General features: G+C 33.6%; 1 protein-coding gene across 2 annotated transcripts in view; it reads right to left on the reverse strand.

Annotated features, from left to right (window-relative positions):
- Positions 1 to 22,972, reverse strand: part of trsn (translin) — a 39,433-nt gene that overhangs the window by 14,250 nt on the left and 2,211 nt on the right. For both annotated transcript variants that reach the window (XM_076480670.1, XM_076480677.1), the window contains exons 2-4: positions 13,785 to 13,878; positions 8,354 to 8,450; positions 6,428 to 6,543 (exon numbers count right to left, since the gene is read on the reverse strand). In XM_076480670.1, the coding sequence (XP_076336785.1) occupies positions 6,428 to 6,543; positions 8,354 to 8,450; positions 13,785 to 13,878 (307 nt within the window). The remainder of the gene's footprint in view (positions 1 to 6,427; positions 6,544 to 8,353; positions 8,451 to 13,784; positions 13,879 to 22,972) is intronic.

Below are 22,972 nucleotides of genomic sequence, written 5' to 3' on the forward strand. Positions count from 1 at the left end.
CAACCTCATGCACACTATACCTCACATAGAAGACCAATGAAGGTGCTCAGTTGACCTTGGTCACTAATGCCTAGTAAACTGTCTCAGACAGGAACATCTTTACCACAACAAAGACTGCGAGTCGTATCAACTCAGACATTACACACAACTCAAGATGTACTCAACTGCCAAGGATCCTTTCCTCTCTTTTACAGATCATCAAGCATGACAGTCATATGGGTTGATGTATGAATTGCACAGAAGGTAAATTACATGAGAAGAAATTAAATTGAGGTCACCTCATCATGAATAGGAATCCAATGAGGAAAATAAAAGTAAACAGAATTCCAAATCTAGTGTTTATTCACTTATAACTAGTAAAAGCACCCAGAATCACTTGACTTACAAAGTAATGTTCAAATTGGAAATGTGGACTGTTCCATTTTATATTTTCAACTGTAGAATAAGAACTGTTCCATCAGATGATTCAAAAGTACCGAGATCACACAACATTTAGCACAACTCTTGTTTGCTGCCATCCTCCTCAGTCAAAGGAGTCTTCATGCACGATATTACGGTGGTAAAATTGAAATAGTTATCAAACTCAAACCCATTCATTAAAGGGTACTTAACCATTTAGACTCAATCTCTGGGTTGATACATTTGATTTTCTCTATACAAAATTTCATTAAAACTGGTTTGGCATTTTCCTCACAATTTATGAAACCAGACACAGAGAGAGATAACTGTGCTTTATAGATGATAGAAAGAGAAATAACTGTGCTTTACAGATGATAGACAGAGAGAGAAAGAGATAACTGTGCTTTACAGATGATAGACAGAGAGAGAAAGAGATAACTGTGCTTTACAGATGATAGACAGAGAGATTACTGTGCTTTATAAATGATAGACAGAGAGAGATTACTGTGCTTTATAAACGATAGATAGAGAGATTACTGTGCTTTATAAACGATAGACAGAGAGATAACTGTGCTTTATAAATGATAGACAGAGAGAGAGATAACTGTGCTTTATAGATGATAGACAGAGATAACTGTATTTTATAGATGATAGACAGAGAGATATATAACTGTGCTTTATAGATGATAGACAGAGAGAGATATAACTGTGCTTTATAGATGATAGACAGAGAGAGATATAACTGTGCTTTATAGATGATAGACAGAGAGAGATATAACTGTGCTTTATAGATGATAGACAGAGAGAGATATAACTGTGCTTTATAGATGATAGACAGAGAGGTAGATGAGTATAAAAAGTAAGTTTTAAACTATTAAGCAAGATTACATTATAACATTGTTAACAACTATTTTTCCACAATTTTTGATAGAAATTTGATACCACTAAATATAATAAAATGAGTGTGGTAGACATGCTTATACCAATACGATATATAGCAGCATGTGGAATGATATATTTCTGAAATACTATAAAGCTCAGTATCACATTTCTCTGAAAAGTGGTTATCTAATTTATTGCATTTAAAACAACCATGAGTGACAGTTTTTCACAATAAGATCATATAATTACTGAACACAGTTAAATGACATTAAATTATCATTTACTTAAAGTTTTGTTAGTAAATGCGTCAAAATCAAATGGCAAATTGTGTCCAACGCAAAACGCAAACTAACGTGGCAGGGGTTTAGTTTAGAGAGAGAGAAATCAGAAGAGTTCTCTCTCCAACTGGGGTGTTCAGGAACGTTGTGGTTCCTCTTCGTCCCCTTTCGTGAATTGTTATTAGGTTTAGTTTTATTACTTATTTATTAAATAATTTTTGGCTTTTTTTTTTTTGTGGAGGATGTCACTCTAAATGTTATCTTGGACGAAGGCAAAGGCAGCAACGGAGAGAATGGCCAGGTCCCTTCCCGAAAGGAAGAAGTCAAGCAAATATGAACATGAATTCAATTCAAACGACCCGACTCAGGGTCTGGCAATAAAGTTGCCTGGGCTGGGATCTAAAAATCCAATGCCTAAGTTTTTGCTGTGGGGGGAAACGGGAGTGCCCCGAGAAAACCCACTTTCACAGGACAGGCGCTGAAAGTTTTGCCTATCGTGTGCCTGATATCTGAAAAAAAGGAATACATATTATGGACATGAATTTTTTTCTTTAGATACTTTATTGTGTAATTTGTGATTCTTGAAATATGTTGTAAGGTGAAATGTATTTTGTTGGTGCACTAGTTAATTTGTATAGTGATGCCGTTAGTTTGTTTCTATTTTCTGCTTTTAGATAATATTTGTGTGATATTTCCGTTAGTCTATCTCTTAGTGTTGGTAAATTGCTAATTTGATGTATATAATTTACTGGCGTGAATGACGGTAGACTGAATGCAGATCTTAGTATTCTGTTCTGTTTAACTTGGATTTTCTGGTGTGTTATTTGACATATTGTATGTTACTTGACATCCGTACTCTATTAGTGGACGGATGTAAGCCTTGTATATTTGGATAATGGTGTTTGGTGAACATTTCGATTGTCTACTGGTTAGAGTCATTAGGTGTGAAATCCTTTTTCTAATTGATGAGTGTATATTGTTTACATGTTTTTTCCATGTTAGTTTTGTGTCGAAAGTGATGCCAAGGAATGTAATGTTTTTGCTCATGTTAATGGTTGTATTTCCGAGAGATAATTTTATTTTTTCTAGATTTTTCCTTTGCTTTTTTAATTTCCTGTAAAAGGTAATTGCTTGTGTTTTGGTTGGATTTAATACAACTCTGCACTTGTTGCTCCATGTTGAGATGTGGTTTAGTGATTCTTGTATGCGAGACATGGCCATCACTGGGTTTCTGGAGGTGCTCCAGACAGCGATGTCGTCTGCGGTATTGTGAATTATGCGTGTATGTTAGATTTGGGAAAGGTATGTCACTGACGAAAATTATGTATAGAAGTGGAGAGAGGACTGATCCTTGGGGCACTCCTGCCATTATATTAAATGATTTGGATATAGTTTTATTGACTTTTACTTGTGCTGTTCCATCTGTTAAGAAATTTGAAATCCATTTAACTATCGTGGGATTTATTTGCAGGTGTTCTAGTTTGTATTTGATGGCATTGTGCCATACGCTGTTGAATGCTTTTTTGACATCTAGGAATACCCCGATGGTTACTTGATTGTTGTTGAAAGCTTTATAGATTGATTCGGTGAGTCGTGTGAGGTGATCTGTTGTTTGCCTATTTTTCATGGAGGCATTTTGAGATTCTGGTAGGATGTTATTCGATTCGCAAAAATGGAGGAGACGGTTGGAGATAATTCTCTCCATCAGTTTGCCAAGGCAGCTTAACAGACTGATGGGGTGGAAATTATCTGGATTGGTTCTGTTGGTTTGTTTCTTTGGGATCGTGGTTATGATGGCTTTTTTCCAAGTGTCTGGGTAATATCCAGTCGCTAGTGAAATGTTCATGATGTTTGTGAGGTGTTGTAACAGGAGAGTAGAGCTATTTTTCAGAATAATGTTTGGTATTTGGTCATGTCCGGGGGAAGTATTCTTCAAGTTCTTGATATTAATTTTTAGTTCAGTTATGGTTATTTTTCTATTGATTGAACTTGAGTATGCTTCTAGTGTCTAGCCATGGAATCGTGGTGAGAATGAAGCTTGGTTTGTATTTATGAACTTGTTGACATGATGATGGTGTTGTGTGTCAAAGTCTACTGAGTTTAGGTCGCTAAAGGAGGATTTGTAGTAGTCAGCTAGCAGGTCAGCTTTCTCTACGTCCGTCCTTGCGATTTTATTGTTGTGTGTGATATGTTGTAGCATTTGATTTGTGTTTTTGTCTGAAGCAATACTCTTGCATTTTTTCCAAAATTCTTTTGGATTGTTCTTGGTTTTTTCTAAGTTTTTACAGAAGTTTTGCCAATTAGTTTCTTTTGCTTTTTTAATTTCTTGTTTAATTTTTGTATTTGTTCTATTGATTTCTGTTTTAATGTGTGGATCACGTGTAACATAGTGTGTTCGTCTTAATTGTCTGCGTTTTATTATTAGTGCGTGAGTTTCTGGTGTTAGAGTCCATTGAATAAGTGATTGCTTTCTTCTTGTTTTAGGAATTGTGTTTTTTTATGGCTTTCTTTATGGCTTCTGTAACTTGATTTACATAATTGACTAGTTCTGTTTTGTTGTTAGCATGTTCAATTGGGTGGGGTAGGTATGAGTCCAGTGTAGAATTAAAAGTGAGCCAGTCTGTTTTGGTGTAGGTGTATGCGGATGGAGTCACGTACGCCACGGCAGGGTGGCGCGGGTGAATCATACATGACATGGGGAAGTGATCACTAGTGATTTCATCATGTACTTTAGAGTTAAAGATTCTGTTTATCATGTCCTTGGGTACGATGATGAAATCAAGTACATCGTATGAGCCGTTGGCGGCTGAAAAGTGTGTAGGTGTATGGTCATTAATTAGGTGCATTTTATTACTAAAAAGAAAATTTTTATGCACAATCCTCTGCGTGTGTTTCTGTTTCCCCTTAGTTCTGTATGCGGAGAATTAAAATCCCCAATGATAATTGGTTTGGGTTTGCGATTAACACATTTTTGAAGGAAGTTAATGTCGATATCTTTAGTTGGTGAACAATATATGGCTAGAATCGGAATAGTTAGCCGGTTGTTAAAGTGTATATTACAAAAAATGGTTTCATTTATGTTAGATCTAAAGGAATATTCTATTGAGATTAAATGCGATATTTCTGTACTAAAGTAGGCTATTATACCTCTGTTGTTTTCTGAGTGAGGTATGCTGTGCGTGATGAATCTGGGGATCATGGTGTTTTGTTTCTCTGTGCAAAGTGTTTCTGATACGATGATCATGTTGGCATTTATATGTTTGTTTATGTTGTATATTTCTATCCTTTTGTCTTTGAGATTTCCTTGGCAATTGATGTGTAAAATTTTAATGTGTTGTATCATTGTGTTGTTTTATTTCCCTTGCATGAATTTTGAGTGAAAGATGGTGTGGTTTGAGGTGGGGAAGGTGAAAGTAATAACCTAATTGTGTCAGATGTACTGGGTAGAAACTTATGGCAACTTCATTAATTTAGTACAACAACTGTTCTTGAAAAAAAAAAAAATGTTTCCAGACCAGTTACTAGTTTCATTACTATTAATTTTATTGCTTTATGATGTATGTACGCTAATCTTTTACAGTGCCTTATACTTTATTATTGTTATAACATGTATGTATTTTCATAAATCATAACATTATTATAGAGCTGTTATCTCAAATCAAAATATTAGGCTAAGTGGTGAACTCGGATAATTCAACTTCTTCTGTCAACTCAAACAGAAATGCTTATCCTGCAGCAGTATTATTTGTATTTTGCATCTAATGTAGTGTTCAAACAGGCAAAGTAAAATACATGAATGATTTTATTTAAATCGAATGTGCTCAAATTACTTGAATGTGCAAAATTAGAAACTGATTAATAACAAAATATATTTTGTTCTTGTTAAATTATATCTTAAACCTCAGAAGCCTATACTGCAGTATCTTGGTGTTTTATGTCCAGACACAATATTTATGTATGTTACTACTGATGACCTATTTTTAATAAAAGGAAATAAAAATTTTGTAGTTTCATCACAAGGAAATACGGTTGGACAATATAAACCTAGGTTTTAGAGATACAATAAAAATATTCAATTTAGGATGTGACTTTTTATATAAATAAAAAAGTAATTGTAAACATTATGAAGTATCAGAAAAAAAAAGGTCAAAAGATCTGAATTTTTTTTATTATCACAATAGTATATTTAGAAGATTTATGCCAATAGATGTAGTAATTCTAGAAAAATACACCAAACTGTCTTGATCGCAGCACAAATCAGTATACGAGCTATGAAACACAGAACTTATTACCATAGGTATCAAAACTGACTGTCTCACAGTACGAGTCTGCAAACATACCATTGTAACACTGGGGAGGTGGCTTTAAATTATAAAATTACAAGTTTCAAAAGCATAAATTATTAATTGTCACTATGCAAGATAAAATTATTGATAAAATCTTCCTGAAAAGTTTAGATCAAAAGTTGAGAGTCACTACAAGGCACATAAGTGTTTAAGAAATATTTCTGATTATCAAAAAAACCTATCATCTATATTAGGATATCTTTCAGTTTTCAATGAAACCAACAAGTGAATTTTTCCTCACCCTACAACACGCACTACCTGCACATTATACACTGAAATGTGTAAAATAATTAAAGACAATGTAAAGGGAAAAAAAAAAAGTCAAACACTCTTCAAATAAATTTTTTTTGTGAGACAGTGCATTGAGTCTAAAACAATAATATGGATAATAATAAGAAAAATAATGACCCATTATAAACTTAATGCTTTGAATATAAAAAAAAATAGATAAAAATACCATTTAACAAGCAGGTGGAATCTTTTCATCTACATGTGACAGTAAAACAGACATTAGATCCTTACCTCCTAGCATCTCTGCTGCTTGTTCCCTTTCTACCAAAGATTCTGACTCAAGGTAGACAGTAAAGGCTGCTACAAAAGTCAGCCGTTGACTAACAAATTTCCAATGATCATGAAACCTTAAAATAATAATAAATAGTAAGGTTTCATTGATCTATGTGGAAAACAATATTTAATAAAAGTAACAACCAGCAAAAACATTATGAAGTGTACTTTTAGAATAAATGAATATCTAGCTCCTCAAAACCTGAGATATTCCAGAGCACATTTAAAACTTGAGAACTTAAACAGGTAATGGTAAGGAAGTTAAAATAAGTAAGCTTCAACTGGTACGTATAAATCTACCCAAATAAATTAAATAGAGATGAACAATTAAAAGATTAGAGAAAATAATACAGTAAACTGAAGAAATTATCAAAGACCTGAAATTAAAAAAAACTGGTTTCAGCACATTCATATATCCTCATCTTCACTTTCACTTTATCTTCTGAAACCTAAGAGTATGCCAAAATGTGTTGAAACTAGCTACTCTAATTTCAAGTCTTCTGATAGTTTTTTTCCAGTTACTGTGGGTCTTTTTTTTTTACCTCACATTTTAATTGCTACAACCAATGCTGTGTTATTTTAATATTGTAAATGTGCTTGTTAAATCTCTGGAAAAACATCTAAAGATAAATATATATCGTAACCTCACAGTATGTTACGTTCATAAACCTGTTAAGATTTCCTTTTATGCATTAAATCAAACTTTTATTTAAAAAAGAAACGTAAAACACAAATGGAGAAAACTTCAAACAACTGAATTTCAACTGCACAAGTAATAAAAATCAATAAGCCTTGAATTCTGGTGAGAAAGTTTTAGTTGAAGATGATTGTGACAAACCCAAATGTTAGAAATAAATAAAAAACATGAAGTAATCACTAGATTTTTCATTTATTTCAAACTTTTCTCTTGTAGCTTAAAGTACTTAAAGTATAATTCATGTAAGCAATCATTACACTCTTTAATGATATCTAACTTGTAATAAGTGGATCAGTTGAAACATTCGACAGAATTGTACAAAATTAAAACAATCTGTGTTCTTAATTTCCAAGTTTATATACACAAACATGGTCAAGAAAAAAACATTTCTTCCACCCTCAGCAATGTTAGTTTTTCATAAGCTTGAGCCTATTTCTTGCAAACTAACTTACTCTCTTTCCTTCTTTGTTAGTAAGCCTAATATAACATTCTTATAATTTCTTTTTAACCAAAACTTAACTTTTATGGTAACTGCAACCACACATTATGAAATAATTCTCAATAAAATCACATTTCCTTTCCTTTTTCCTTAAGAATGTAAGTGTCTGCTTCAAGTCTTTCAGTAATCCATAACTCAATCCCACTGGGGTAAAAAAGATTCCTTCATGCTATCTGAATTTAAGAAGACTAACAGACATCTAAAGCAAGGGTTCCCAACTTCCTCAGTAGAAGGAATTCTCCCTCAACATTCTGCATCTTTACTGATGTCTCCATACAAAGCATCTATAGACACCGAGTACCTTAACATTATTGCATATTTTGTGTACTTGTTAAGACCCTAAGTGTGGGAACCTCTGCTCTGGAGCTGTACAAAACATTATTTAAGCTGTTTAAATAAAGCTCATAAGTATGCAATCATCTCTTCTTTAAACATGCCACAGATATAGCCAGTTCACCTGTTGTTCCAAACATATCTCCAATACTCTTTCATTTAACCATTAGATTCTGCTTAATTTATTTTTTGTCTACATGGAAAATCCTCTGAACCTCTAGCATGAGGAGGATAAAAAGGCTTCTATTTATTTTCTATTTTAAAACATTTGTATTTCTCCAGTTATTATTAACTGTAATCTACAGGTCTAATTATCAGTGGCTTTGACATTCAATGTACACGTAATGATACCTACTTGTAGTACTGATCAGAAGGAACCTTGGACTTTAGTTCTTTGAAGTGTTGTCTGACATCTTCAAACAGTGTTCTAGCTTTTTCACATATAGCTGGTACTGAAAATGAGAAAAGCAAAAAAAAAAAAACTTAACAGAAGAAAACACTAGCACTGGACTTCTTGTTGAACAAAGCTAAATAGGAAAAAGTTCAATATATTATTTCTCAAATACAAGTAAACAAAATCCTGTATTTATGGTTTGGAGGTAGCTCGTAACTTTAAAATAAAGAGGACAAGAAATGGGATACAAAATAATTATACAAACAGCAATGATGTTTATGTTTGTTTTTTGGTTTTGAATTTCGTTCAAAGCTACACAAGGGCTACATGCTCGATATCTATGTAATCCTTTTATTTCCAGTTTTTATTTTTTTAAATTTAAATCCTGAATTTCTTTCTTCTTTACTTTAATATCCTAAGTGGAAACTTTATCTCTCCAGAGATCCCTGGCCTATTTTTAAACATTATGGGAAATCCTTAAGATGTCTCATATTAAAAGGAGGTTCCTGAAATGGTGATAACTGTTGAAATGAAAGAGGATCAGTATTAAAATTTCAACTAAGAAATACCAAACTCTTCAGTTAGTATTAAAATAATTTCGAATAATTTTGTATATTCCTAGAGTGATTTAATAAAAGACTTGTTTTCAAATATATGCATGCACATGTGTCTTTCTTTATAATATTCACTTCTGTAACTGATAAAATAAACGGCATTACCACACACACACGCATATGCATTTTCTTAAAGTTAGAATCCATGAAGTACCAGTTAGAATTTTTGTGAAGGACAAGTTAGAAATTCTGCAGATAATTAACCATGGCATAAATATATACAAGTATGTGACAAGCTATCAGAGGTATACAAGTGACAACTTAGGAATTTAAAGTTTTTTTTCAGATGTTATAGATTTTAGCAGCCATGAAATTAAAACACCAACTGAATCACCTGTAACAAGGACACTACAAAAAATAGCATACAGCTTAAAAATCAAAAGTTGTGCAGAGGGAGAAATGGGGAATAACTGATAAGTGTAGTTCTCCATATGTTTCTCTAATGATGGTTGGTCCAAAGAAAGAAGATGGTGTCAGAATAAATGTAGACTTTCATAAGCTTAATGCTACACCAATCTCTGACTAAACCAGTGATAACCACAGAAAATTTATACAAAATCATAAAGTAAAGAATATTTTAGCAAGTTTGATATGTCAATGGGTGATTGACAACTACCTACGTGACAATAATGCAAATGGAAAATGTATATCAGAATGGCTGGTATGGGTATTAACACTTTTATTGATAAGGAGAGAACAATATTTCAACCTTCCTAGGTCATCTTCAGGTTAAGAAATAGGTTTATTTCAAGTTGATTTTTGGTCATTACGCAAATGGAAAATGTTTGCAACTAAGAGTGGAAGCTGCTATTTAAACAAACTGGCTTTTAGGTTACTAAATCTTGCCACATCTATTACATGTGTGATGAGAAATGTGTCAGTCAAAACTATATATAGAGAAATACACCAATGACATTCTTTGTCATTCTAAAATTTGGAATGAACACCTATAGGAGTTAAGAAAGTTAGCTGTTGAGTTAATGAAGAAAAGTTTAATGGTAAAGCCTAGTTAAACATTGCTAGGGTGTGCTTTGTTGTAATATGTTGTACATCAGGTAGATGGTGAGCAGTTGAAAACTGAAAGCATAAATGTGAAACAAGTAATGGTGTTGACACACCTCAAACTAAAAAAGCAGAACTAAGTATTATTTTGGCATGTCTGAATGATGTTGTATATTCATGCCTCATCTTTCCCTCACTGCTGTCCAACTTATTATACTGGCAAAAAATAAGAAGATAAAAAATGTGGCCCAAAAAAAGTAATAAGAGAAGTAGTTAATAAGCATAGGTATACAGAAAGAATATGGAACAATGAAGGCTCAGAGGAGATACTGCCAGAGTCATGGAGTCTAAAAGGGTGACCAAAAATGAGGAAGCTTCAAGTTGACAGTAAAAGTTCTCTAAAATTGGAATAAATCTACAGAAATACTATGAAATGTAAAACCTTACTGTTCATAGGATCTATTACTAAATTTTAAAACCCCAGAACAAAAAAAAAAAAAAAATTGTTTCAAGCACAAAAGTCGGGCTCAATAACAAGAAGCAAATAACCTGAATGGTATCTCCCCCTTTGTTTGACCTAAGAAATGACAGTGGAGTTATTCAAAGATATCAAAAGAGAATAATAATAAGAAATGTGATTAAAGATGGTTGCAGGTCCATTTAATAACTCACTTCTCAAGGACATTAATGTAGAAAGAGCACTTTGCAGGATACCAAACACCTAGAGAGTGAAGTTAACCAGAACTTTACCTAGTTAAAGAGGTAATGTAAATAAATGAAAGTTTCAGTGAGATGGAATAAGACGGATGCTCAGAACCACACAAAATGTATGAGAAACTATAAAAGTGAGAAGGAAAGAGACCATGAATAGAGAAATCAGAGACTGAAACACTAATTTGTTATAATCCACTGTAGGATACATAAAATAAACCAAAAGATAGAGCCCCAAGCATAGAAAGAATATGACACAACAGAGCCTTGGAGATCAAAACTTTCATATCTCATAAATGTAAAAGAGAAAGTTGAAACCACCCAGCAAATGAGGTGATAAAAACTCACAAATAAATCACATACTAATTTATAGAAGAGCCTAACCACACGACCATTCAAGCAGACTCTCAATACAGGACTAGAAGTCACCAAACACCTGTATAGTTGTTTCCAAGTGATTACCCCAGAACATGGTGGAAAATAAAGAAGAGAATGACAAAGAAAAATCCCATGGGATTCAAGATGAGAAAGAGTAGGCTGATATTAAGAAAGAACCAGAGTATAAAACAAGGAAAATTCCCAGGCCAGAGATAAAGAGAATCAAGGAATATAAAACTACAAAAACAGAAAACCAACAATGACCACAGCAAAGGATGCTTGAAAATTTTGATTTTAAACAGGTGTAGTATGTCTATGGTCCTTAAGCCTTGGTAATTTCAAATTGAAAAAACTGATTAAGTATCAGAACTTGAACACTAGGTTAATAACAATGAGGAAAAGTCCTGCTAAATAAAGAAATATCATAATTTAGGATTCTGCAGAATAAAATATTTACTTTGATTAGGAACACAAAGAAATCAAATTAATAAAAGAAAAGATAATAACTTGTATCAGAAACTCTAACTTAAAGTTTATGTATTTGTATTGTTCTTTCTTTAAATAAAAAAATGTGGTTAAAAAAAGGTAACATTGAATATTAACTAAATGTTTAAGATTAGAATGCAAAAATTCTGTAATTTGTAATCTAAAAACAAAAGTAAGAATCACAAGCAGTGCCAATGAAAAAATAAACCTCTGACATACGCAATTTGCTCAAGTGCAATACCGCACGTAACGAGTGAATTGCTTCCTTGTGGTGGAGCACTAAAGTATAATGCTGACTGCATCATAGACAAGCGCATTATACATTATTATATGTAGGGAAGAAAGTCTTAATCAAAGGCTTGACACACACACACAAAACTTTCAGCAGGGGTACAAGATAATACTTCTCCATCATGTGGGAAGGCAAGTAGCATTTCTGAATAACTTTAAGGTACCCTTTGTGTGCTCTGATTGTATGTAACTGGACTGAAAAATCAGCTGTGTAGTTTTTCATTATGCCTATATTTCTATTATTTCACATTATTCATTTAAGCATTAAAAATGATTTTCAGTCAATTTTATCCATAATTATGACATGGACAACTTTATTTACCCCTTTTTTTTTTTCTGTAAACACTAGAACCATATATAACTTTAACTGCTAGAATTTGAACATGACCATTTTTCTAAGTACATTTGAAAAATCATGGTGACAAAAGACCATTCTACCCTTCAATACCACCCTTGATTCATAAAAAGGCAGCCCCATTCCCAAAAGTTAAATATAGGGGGTCATTTATAGATTATATGGAAATTAGCTACTGTTACCCTGCATATTTTGTGATGGTTATGCAATAAACAGACATCTATCTCACTCATAAATTCAAACAATGCTGAACAGGCTTGTAAAATACCTTCAAATTTTATTGATGGTTGAAAAAAAATTTGTTTGATTGAGTGTCATATTTCTCACTCTAAAGAAACTTCATTCTCCTTAATAGAAGTGCAAAAAATTGTAGGGCCAAGCACTTAAAATGTAATGAGCTCCAAACTCACAATCAACACCATTGCCCTCTTTCACAAAAAGAAAATGGCAGTTATAAAAGAAAACAATTGAGCACCAACAATCACTGAGTTAAGCTCAAAACCTTCACTGGTATTCCCATCATGGATTGTTATGCACAGAGTTAATACCTTGAAGACTCAGTGACTGGGATATGAAGATAAGAATCTTGACATCCATAATCCAGGTGAATGGAGCCACTGGAAACCAAGGCTGGAAAAAAAACCATTAACACAGAAAAGGAAAATTATATCTATAACAAGACATGAATTATTTTATTTTCAACTGATGAAACTTTCTTAACAAATATAAATCTATTCCATGTAAGAAGCAAATCATTTATGAAACAAATTAATAGTGCATAGCTTATGGGCGAAATTACTCCGAATATTTTTACCAATTAAACTGAATAAATATTTGATGATGAGAAACCCACTCAAGAGAAATGGTATGGGTATCAAAACTTTTATTAAAATATAATATAACATATACTGCAACACCCTCTATAATCCCATACCCATTTACACTCTTGTCCCTATGACATGCTCTGCAATGGTCAGTTGCAAACTGTCTTTGCTAAACTGAAGATGACCTAAGTCAAAACATTGTTCTCTATTTTAATGACTTTTAATATTCATACCAGTCATCTTGAGATACAGACTGAATAAATATTAAACATCAGTTCTAAAGTATTTGTTTGGCTAAACTTGTTGAGAGAGAATTGAAGTTACTATTTTACTGGAAATCTGATATGATGTTTCTAGTCATGATATGGCTAAGGTTACCCTCTCACAATCTAAAGTAATAAAGATTAGATTTCACAGTGATTTTCATAAATTAATCAGAACAATAAATACCTTCCCATTTTTTTCACTGTTTAGTAACTCTGAGGAATTCATACTCTTGCCAGAGACCATGTGTTTCTGAAGTTAATAATAGTTACTAAACAAATTTATTTAAAATAAATTTACTGCCAACCAACATGTACCTGTCCAAAATTCTCAATAAAACATCAGCTATTCAAGACATCTGAAATAAACTTCAGTAATCCAACACTACTTGGTTATTACAATGTACATACACAATTTGTTATCGCAATACAGTGTCCAAAATACTCTTTTTATTAATACAAACTTACTTTCTCTGAGTCCTTCTGGTTGATGCACCCCTTGTAATACAGTTAGAATTTTTCTAGCAGTCTGTTCTTGGTCACGGACAATTAACCGAATCTCCTAACATTATTTAAAAATATGTCATTAAACAACTTGGAAAAAAAATTCTGTTATTTGAAAATATTTTTATTTATGTAAACAAAAATTGAATTTTGAGTAAATTTTAAGTTTCTTTTTCTAAACTTTTATGAGTCTAAGATATGAAATGCACTTTGGTAATTTAGTGAAATAATGAAATTCTTTACTTGATAAAATCTGTTCCACTCCACATGCAACAGTAAAAATTACAAATTAAATAATAAATTAAACAATGTTTTCAAGAAAAAATAGAAATTGTATACAAAGAGTTAACAATTACTATAAATAAAGCCTTTATAAATTTATTAATGGTTCAGTACTAGTTAAAATGTGTTTGTGAGAAAATTATAAAAGAGGCTAAGTTTATCTCATATTCTAGACATAACTGTTTAATGTTATAAAGAAACAATAAAAATTTTAACCCATCCTTTTCAGGAGTGTGATATCATACTTACACTACTCCATGTTCCTAAACTTTGTCCTAAAAAGCATAAACAAGTGTGTTCCTTTCAAATCCAAGAGTAGATTTTAAAAAATTGAAAATACCGTAATCAGCACGGCACATATGAGGATTTCATTCGCTCGTATCAAGTAGCAAATTTACTTTCAAGCAAACGTGAAAAGACAATGCACATGTGAATCAATGTACTTTAAGACTAATTTACATCAACAGACTGTTCTAATTGGTCAACAGAATGCATTCAAGTAGAATATAGTCAATTAGTATTGACCATGAAAAAACAGTTATACCACGCAACTATGAAACAGATATACAGATGTAAGAAAGAACATCAACATTCAAGCTGTATTAAAGAAAATAGTTTTTAATTTCATCATTATCACTACCATTTTTGATTTAGGGTTGATCTCGAATGGATGAAGGGCCTTTCATCACCCTGCATTTTCTAAAGTTTTAGGTTCATTCATTACTTCCAATCTTATCATTCCACCAATGAAACACACATCCATCAAGTAGTTTATCTTCTTCCTTATTTGACCTTAATCCTACCTAGTTTTCGGTTTGGCTAGGGTAGTTCTTTTCCAGTGACTTCTATCCTCCAGCACTGCACAGTATCTCTTACCTCATGGTTCAATCCAATCTTTTTATCTCAATATCTGATGACCACTACTCCATCTACCTTCAACTGGCATTCCTAATTCACATTTTGTACTTGCCAAATGTTTTTACAACAAAGCAATTAAGTCATTTGCATCATAAAAGCCATCTCCTCACCCACCAAAACAAGCAAATAGAATAACTTCTTAAATCTACCTCTTTGCATCTATACATCTATCCAATAAAATTTTAAAACAATTCAAACTAACTGTACAACAGCATACACACATCACATAATGACAGCACGAGCACTATAGGGGGCAGGACAGGACTGAAACTGTAGAGACCAGTCTTCCTCTAACCATGGTACTAGCCTAACTGTATATCCTTCTGATAAGAAGGGTACAAATTCTGCAAACTATGCCTCAAATAAAGTCTTACAACAGTCTTGTAAGTGACCACAATAAATTACTCATTCTGTGTTTAAAATTACCTCCAGATAAATCAAAATTTGATTCACTCCTTTTATCATAGCTAAACCATTCAACACAGGGCATTAGTTTTATGAACAATCACACACCTGTTGCAACAATCATTTCTTTTCCACCACAATGTCTTAACTAATAACACCTACCAACTATTTTTCTTACAAAATATCTTGTAAACTGAGTTATTTAAAAAGGGGGCCACAATTCATACTGACTCATTATAATTACTGGCAATCAAACACCCTACAACAACAAAACTTTTATGTCTGTCCTCTAAAGTTGAGCTGGGAAACAGCTAAAATTTTCTAATTGATTAATCCTTAATCAATTGTTCTTATGCAAAAACAAAAATAAAAGAATAAAACATGCTCATTATTTATTCTCTAGTAAGATGGATAAAAAATAGCCCATTGTGTATCTTTCTGCTTAACAAGCAGAACATTTTAACTGTTTGGATGGCTGAATTAAATTAAAAATTGTAAAATAATAATTAAAAGTTATATTTTCCAATAAGTACCCACCTCTTCTATCAAAACTAGTTATTTTTCCTTCAGTGCTGCCCTCTACATGCAAACTTTTCTTCATGCATGATACAAGCATTCTGCTTCCCTCCAACTAGAACTGCAAGATTCCAACATGTTTCTCACATAAATTAACATGCGCCACTTAACCAATGGAAGCATCACAAGCTCACATGGTACATGTGGCTCCCTTTACAATCCTCTATCAAACTACAACTTCCAATATGGTATTTGCCTCTACTCACTAGAGTAGTTAGAATCTCACACTGATAACAAGGAGGAACCAGTGTGAGAGAATAACAGAAGTACCACCTGAAAGCATGTGAAGGATAACTCTGTAAATGAAAGATTCATATTTGAAGATAGACAAGGGGAGCTGCTCCACTTCTGAGCCATGTATGCTCTTCACCCAACTGTGTGGTGTATGAGATATAACTGCAAAAAATGAAACACATTCAAGTGAGAGAGAATGTAGCAAGAAAATGATCCAAACCAGATGTTTATACTGTAACTCAATCCCACAATGAGAAAGTCAGGTAAACAAATGTGCACCCCTAAATATAGAGTGGATGAGCAAGGCAGACCTTACTCGGTAAGTTAACTACAATCACTCAGAATCCTGGGTATGACACGAGGATCAGCTTGAAACTACCAATCCAGGTATTTGGCATCTGGTATCAAGATGATGTCTATTGCAGGCAATCAACTCTTCAATTGTGAAACAAGCTATGATAATCCAAATGGCAATAACATCCTTGTAAGCTGAGAGAATGAGCCTCAAACAATGGCTGTAACCCACAACAAAGACAGAAGAAATTGAGGGAGGAAGATAAGATAATCCAAAGCTTATGTGAAGACTTATGATGATTGGTTCCCTCTAAATCCAAAACTTACCCACAGGGAATCAAGACCCACTTGAGAATAGAATGAAAGCTCTCAATTGCAGGGGAACCACATTCTGACATTTCACTATTTCACTCTGTTGTCATTAGTTAACATAAATAGGAGGACATCACACCCTCTAAACCTCAGAATACCACCACCCTATTCTTTAACTGAATGATTATGGTAAAGAACTCATGCAGCATGGTGCGTCCACAGTCAACCACCCCAGCAGCTTGGAAATGGAAAGTGGCAAGGATTCCTACATTCCACTAAAATAAACGAGGATGACAATGCAGTAAAGAGTTAGAGGTACGTCATCACCTTATTTTGTTGAGCAGACCATACCAAGTTATTCACTCCAGACATGGAAGGGATGGACAGCTATCCCCTTCTGCTTTACTGATGCAAACCATGGGTGGTACAATCCAGAATGAGCATGTTTATGAAACAAAATATCACAAGATCACAAACATGCAAGTGATCATGTGGAACACACCACCTCAACTGTGAGCATATAAATCCATGTAAGATAAAGTGTGAGTCAACATGGCTGTGCACATTGCAGATTTCAAGTTAAAGAATATCTAGTAGGGTACTACTTGCCACAAAAAATGGATCCATTGGATAAAGAACTATAGAAAACACCCCTGAAAAGAAAGGTATGAAAAAAACTTACCAGTTTGAGGAGATAAAAGAGAAGATAGGTAGAGTGATAAGGGTTATATGAAACATCAGTAGCAAACAAATCTAACCATTGACATACATAGGCTAAAAGATGAAAGAAATCTGTTTTAAGGGAAAGATGAAATATATGGAAAATGAGGAAAGTGGTTTCAGTAGAAGTAAAGAAATGGAAGACCACATTGACATCCCATCCAGAAGGGTAGGCTGCCTTGGACACTAACATATCCAGAATGAGCATTGTAAGACAGGAAAAATAAAAACTCTCTAATGTAATGGGAAAAATGAAAGGAATGAATGGTGAATGGAGTGGGTAAGAGAAACTCATTGATGAAGTAACTGGATGAGTAGATACTTGTGTGACCAATCCTGGCTGAAGGAACTGATTTCCAGAGCCTGGGGATAAGGTACAGGCAACAAAAAGTGAAGTAATTTGTTGAAGAGGCCAGTTGGAAAGGCAACTACATGGAGAGAGCCCTACCACTGGCAAAGATCTCTGAAAATGAGGGGGTATAATGCTCATGAAGTGGGATATATCTGGTCAGGGTGCAAAAGACAATCCACAATCAAACTAGAAGTACTTGGCACATGACATGCAATAAGATGACTGTGATTTGCATTGGCCGACTAAAAACATCCAATGTCCAAAAACAGAGATCTCTGGACAGAGTGCCTGCTTGATAAATGATATGTGCCACAACTATAGAATTGACAGAATGTGCCATCACCAAACAACGTTGGGCAGGAAGAAAGAAGTATGCAACACTTAACTTATGGCTAGAAATATGAGAATATTGATAAGCAAAGCACTTTTGTCCACTAACCAATGAATCAAAGCCTTCTAGTGACTGACCCCAGTCCCTCATCTCTGAAGGGATGCATTCATAAAAATATGTAAAACCAGACATGGAAGAAGTAAGTAGCATGCTTGGTGCCATACAGGCTTTGTCCAACCACCAAAGTAGATCATCTTGTAGGAAAGGGGAGGAAAGAGGATCACATGCAAGGTTCCATCAATCATGAAGTGTCCACTGAAGAGATTTCTCATGGGCACAACCAGGGAAGACTAGTAATATCATTGATAACAACATTCCCAAAAGATATAGAACCTCGTGAGCAGGAAGTGAATGAGTTAAGAGGGTGTGGTAAACCAACAGTTCCAATAAATAAAGTAGTAAAGGAGAAAGCTGAGCCAAAATGATACTTCAGAGCACAGATATGTCATGTAAAAACTCAGACTACTACTTAGCAAAATACATAAGGTGCTGAGGCAAGTCCAAAGAAGATATCCCAAAATTGATAACTATCCAGAGTTGGAAAAACCAAGGATAAGAATGAGACCAAAGTGATATAAATATATGTAGGTAACCATTAGAGACATCCATTTCCTGCATACACAAAGCTAAAGAAAATTCCCATCTCAGAGTAAGAAAAGATTCCATGGTAAATCCAAAGACCACTCAGTAAGAAGGATCTTATCAGGATAAGATAACTAATGTAGAACCAGATATGAAACACCTAAAATACGACATGCTAACAGTGAGAAGTAATGACAGTGGGCCCAATACAGAAGATCCAATGTTTGAATAACACAGATCTATGTCTGTAGCCAAGTGCCCTTTGCCTAGTGACATACAAGACTACCATAGAATTGTTGGAACACACCATCAACAACTGGCTCCCAAAACCCCCTTAGGTTAAGCTCAAAGAACAGCAAGAAGTCCCAAGAGATAGGCATACTGAGATGACTCAGAAGGAGATCATCACCTCCATAAAAATAGTTCATAACTTTCATCAAGAGAGAGAAATAATGGTAAATAACAATGGAACTAAAGTAGTAAAATAAAGAAAGTAAAAACTTGCAGATAAGTTAATCAAACTGCAAACAAAAACATATCTATTCCTTAAGACTTCCAACCAAGAAGTGAATATCAGCTGCAAGATTACAAAGGACAGTAGTTATGATAGAGGTAGTGTTGTACTTCCATTTGTCGAGGGTTGCTGCATAATCATTTGCATGTTAATAAATGAATATCTCACATTACAATATGTGAAGGTACATTGGAATATCAAGGCTAGTTGTGAGCAAACATTTATGCCAACAGGGGGCAGAACAAGTCACGAAAACTTTTTGTGAAAGATGGTAAGATTTCATTTGGGCACTTTTCATTTCATCTCTGTCAAAATTCTATGACATAACCCCTAAGGTTCAAAAACATCTCTTCATTATTATATGAATTTGAACTATCCCTGACAGTTATTTAGGAATTTCCCAAATACTCTTTTCAAAACTTATTTAAACGAAGCCCAGCATGCTTACACAGTTCGTCTCTCTCCCCCATACTTAACCAAACTCATAAATCTAACCATTTTACCCAATAACCTAAAGGAATTCCCAACAATCTCTCATTTTAAATTTAAACTTTGCACCTAGCATTAAGTTTCTTCCTTAAGCCTAATGGTATATCTGAACCATGAATCATTTAGCCAATTCCCTTTGAATTTGTTTATAATCCTTCTTTTCAAAAGTTCCATGCAAGAACTTTTTCTTTTCACTCCATTATTTTCAACTAAGTGATTCTGCACTGAAACCAATGTTTACCTTTTACAAGTCCTTCCCATGCTGTTCTTAGGCATCCAAGTTGGCACTCTTTACTTGATACAGGTTATAGTTTGTTAAATCATAAATAATAAAATAAAATCCCACACTGGAATTTATTAATAGAATAAAATACAATACAACTAATACTTCACTCTTTTTAAACAACGTCAAAACATAACATCACGTTCTTTTAAAACATCAGAAAAACAGTTTTTTAACTTATTTTCTATGAATAAATAAGGAATTTTTGAAATAATGCAAAAAAAACTTTAAAATAAATTTCTATTGAAATGGCCATCATTCATCCCTCTAGGTAGACATTCAGTCAAATCTTACTATGGCAACATCAAATTTCATTCACAGTACATCTCTCTTTTCACAAAAAAAGATTAAAAGAATGCTGTTCTATGCTTTCGAAAATGTCATTACAATAGAATGTCTACTTTCGACTAGTACTTTTACACCCTTTTATTCAAAATGCCAAAATAATAACTTAAAGCTGATTAATTACAGACCCATCAGCAATTCTAATTTCTTCATGTGCTTAAACTTTCCAGGTTTTTAAATTAAAATCTGTGATTAAGAGATGAAACTGAAGAATTCTGGTCTACATGTTTTAAACCTGCCCAGTTACAACAATCAAAATGAGCAATGTGATCAATCAACTGTAACTATATTACCCAAACTACACAAACTGAAAAGGGGTGGAAGGATTATCTGATATGGATAATTTGATTTGGTTTTGTTTTGAATTTTGCCAAAGCTACCAAGGGCTATCTGTGCTAGCCGTCCATAATTTAGGAGTGTAAAACTAGAGGGAAGGCACCTAGTCATCACCATCCACTGCCAACTCTTGGGCTACTCTTTTACCAACGAATAGTGGGATTGACCATCACATTATATAATCCCCCAAGGCTGAAAGGGCAAGCATGTTTGATGTGACCAGGATTTGAGCTGATGATCCTCGGATTAGTCGAATGTCTTAACCACCTGGCCATGTCGGGCCAAAACAGAGGGATATTGGAGATCTTTCATGATGCATTGAAATTTTTTTTCAGGTGAATGATATAATTCATACTCAGACTTCTTCATGCAGGTAAAGGCAGAGCAGTCATTATGAGCATTAAGGAAAGTGAAACATTTAAGGAGAAAATAATAATTTTCTTTTGCTGAGAACTGTGGGGTAAATATCTAAATCTGAGCAATAATAATGTCAAGCTGGTCAGATGGTTAGGTAAAAGTTCAAATAGTAAAGAAACAAAAATAGAAAACTTCAACAAAGTTCTTAGGATAGTCACAAAAAACAAACATTAGCATGCCCATTATGGGAAACATCAACCTGTCTAGGAGAAAATTGAAAAATGGACACAGACCAACCAGTGTTAAAAAAAACCAACCGAAAACAACTGTCTTGGATGAAGATGGCTCCTACTCAAGTACAATTTAAAAATACTATTAGTACTAACAAGTAAAACCAATATGTTGGGAAATGAAAGTGGAGTTGTCATAGAAGCCCCAATGTTGCTTGCATCTAGAACTACTGTAGTACAGGTAAAACATTTCACACAAGTGACCCTCAATTTGTCTTACAAAATAAGGCCATTTTAACAAAGTACCACTCGGACTACAGCACCACACATATATCACTGTACTAACTGTCGTACTAGTAGACCTATTATATATTTTACAAATGGTAGGTAAGTCACTCAAACCATCAATGTAATACTGGTCTCAAGCAGCATTGTGACATTTGTGAAAGTTGTATTTGACACCCCTGTTCCTGTAAAGCTAACAAGAACTGCAAATTGCAATGTTGATCTTGGTTCCCCTTGTGGCTGGCCCCAAGTGCTTTGTTATTACAAGTCAGTTTCACAAGAAACAACAGTAGCTTGCAATCGAATTTGCTGAAAAGTATCTAAGTATTTGACATATTTAATGATATAAAACTACAGAAAACAAAAATGTCAAGTACAAAGGTGCGAGAGATCCAGCAGGATGACAATAACATAACACTTGAGGGACAACAAAGGATGTATCTGTGTTACTAGCACTGAAGAGTGAATATAATTAATGAACAATTATACTTACTTTCTGTTTGAATCAGAACTACTTGACATGAATAATTGATGTTTAGAATGGGTTGCCTTCAGAGGTAGTGGATACAGTATATTTAGAGGAGTTTATAGAAAGGCTCAATAAATATTTTAATGATAACAGGTGTACGAGTTGTTGTCTTCTAAATGAATGGTACAACCTGATAAGAAAACAGACCCCTTGCTACCCTTTCACTCTTAAATCCTTATTCATCTTACTATTAGAATAGGACAATATACAAATAGAAAGCATTGTCATCTAGCATAATATCATGTTTACACATGTTTGCCATTTTTATTGTACAAGTTTATCTTCCATAATTTTACATATTCCAATTGCTACTGGAGATTATAATTTACCTTGAAATTATGAAAAGATGGTACTGTTATATTAAAACAAAAATCATGAGAAACTATACCCACAGAACAAATTAAGCTTAATTGCACTACACTACAAGAAACTCTACATGTATATATTATTACATCACACATCTAAATACACCATAAGCAACACAGACCAAAGAAATACTGCTTCTAAAAACTAAATTATAACCAATATCAACCTCAAACTTTCACAAGAAAATAACTACACATCCCAAATATACAAGTAATGTAGGTTTTTGTTGTTTTTCATTTATTTGGATTGTTTTATTAATGTAACAGGAATGGCATCCATATACAGCTGTGCTGAAGACCAACATTTCATCTCCATCTGGTTTTTTTTTATCTTTACTATATTAAGGGATGTA

The sequence above is a fragment of the Tachypleus tridentatus genome, chromosome 2, assembly GCF_004210375.1.
Source record: "Tachypleus tridentatus isolate NWPU-2018 chromosome 2, ASM421037v1, whole genome shotgun sequence".
Lineage (NCBI taxonomy): Eukaryota > Metazoa > Arthropoda > Merostomata > Xiphosura > Limulidae > Tachypleus > Tachypleus tridentatus.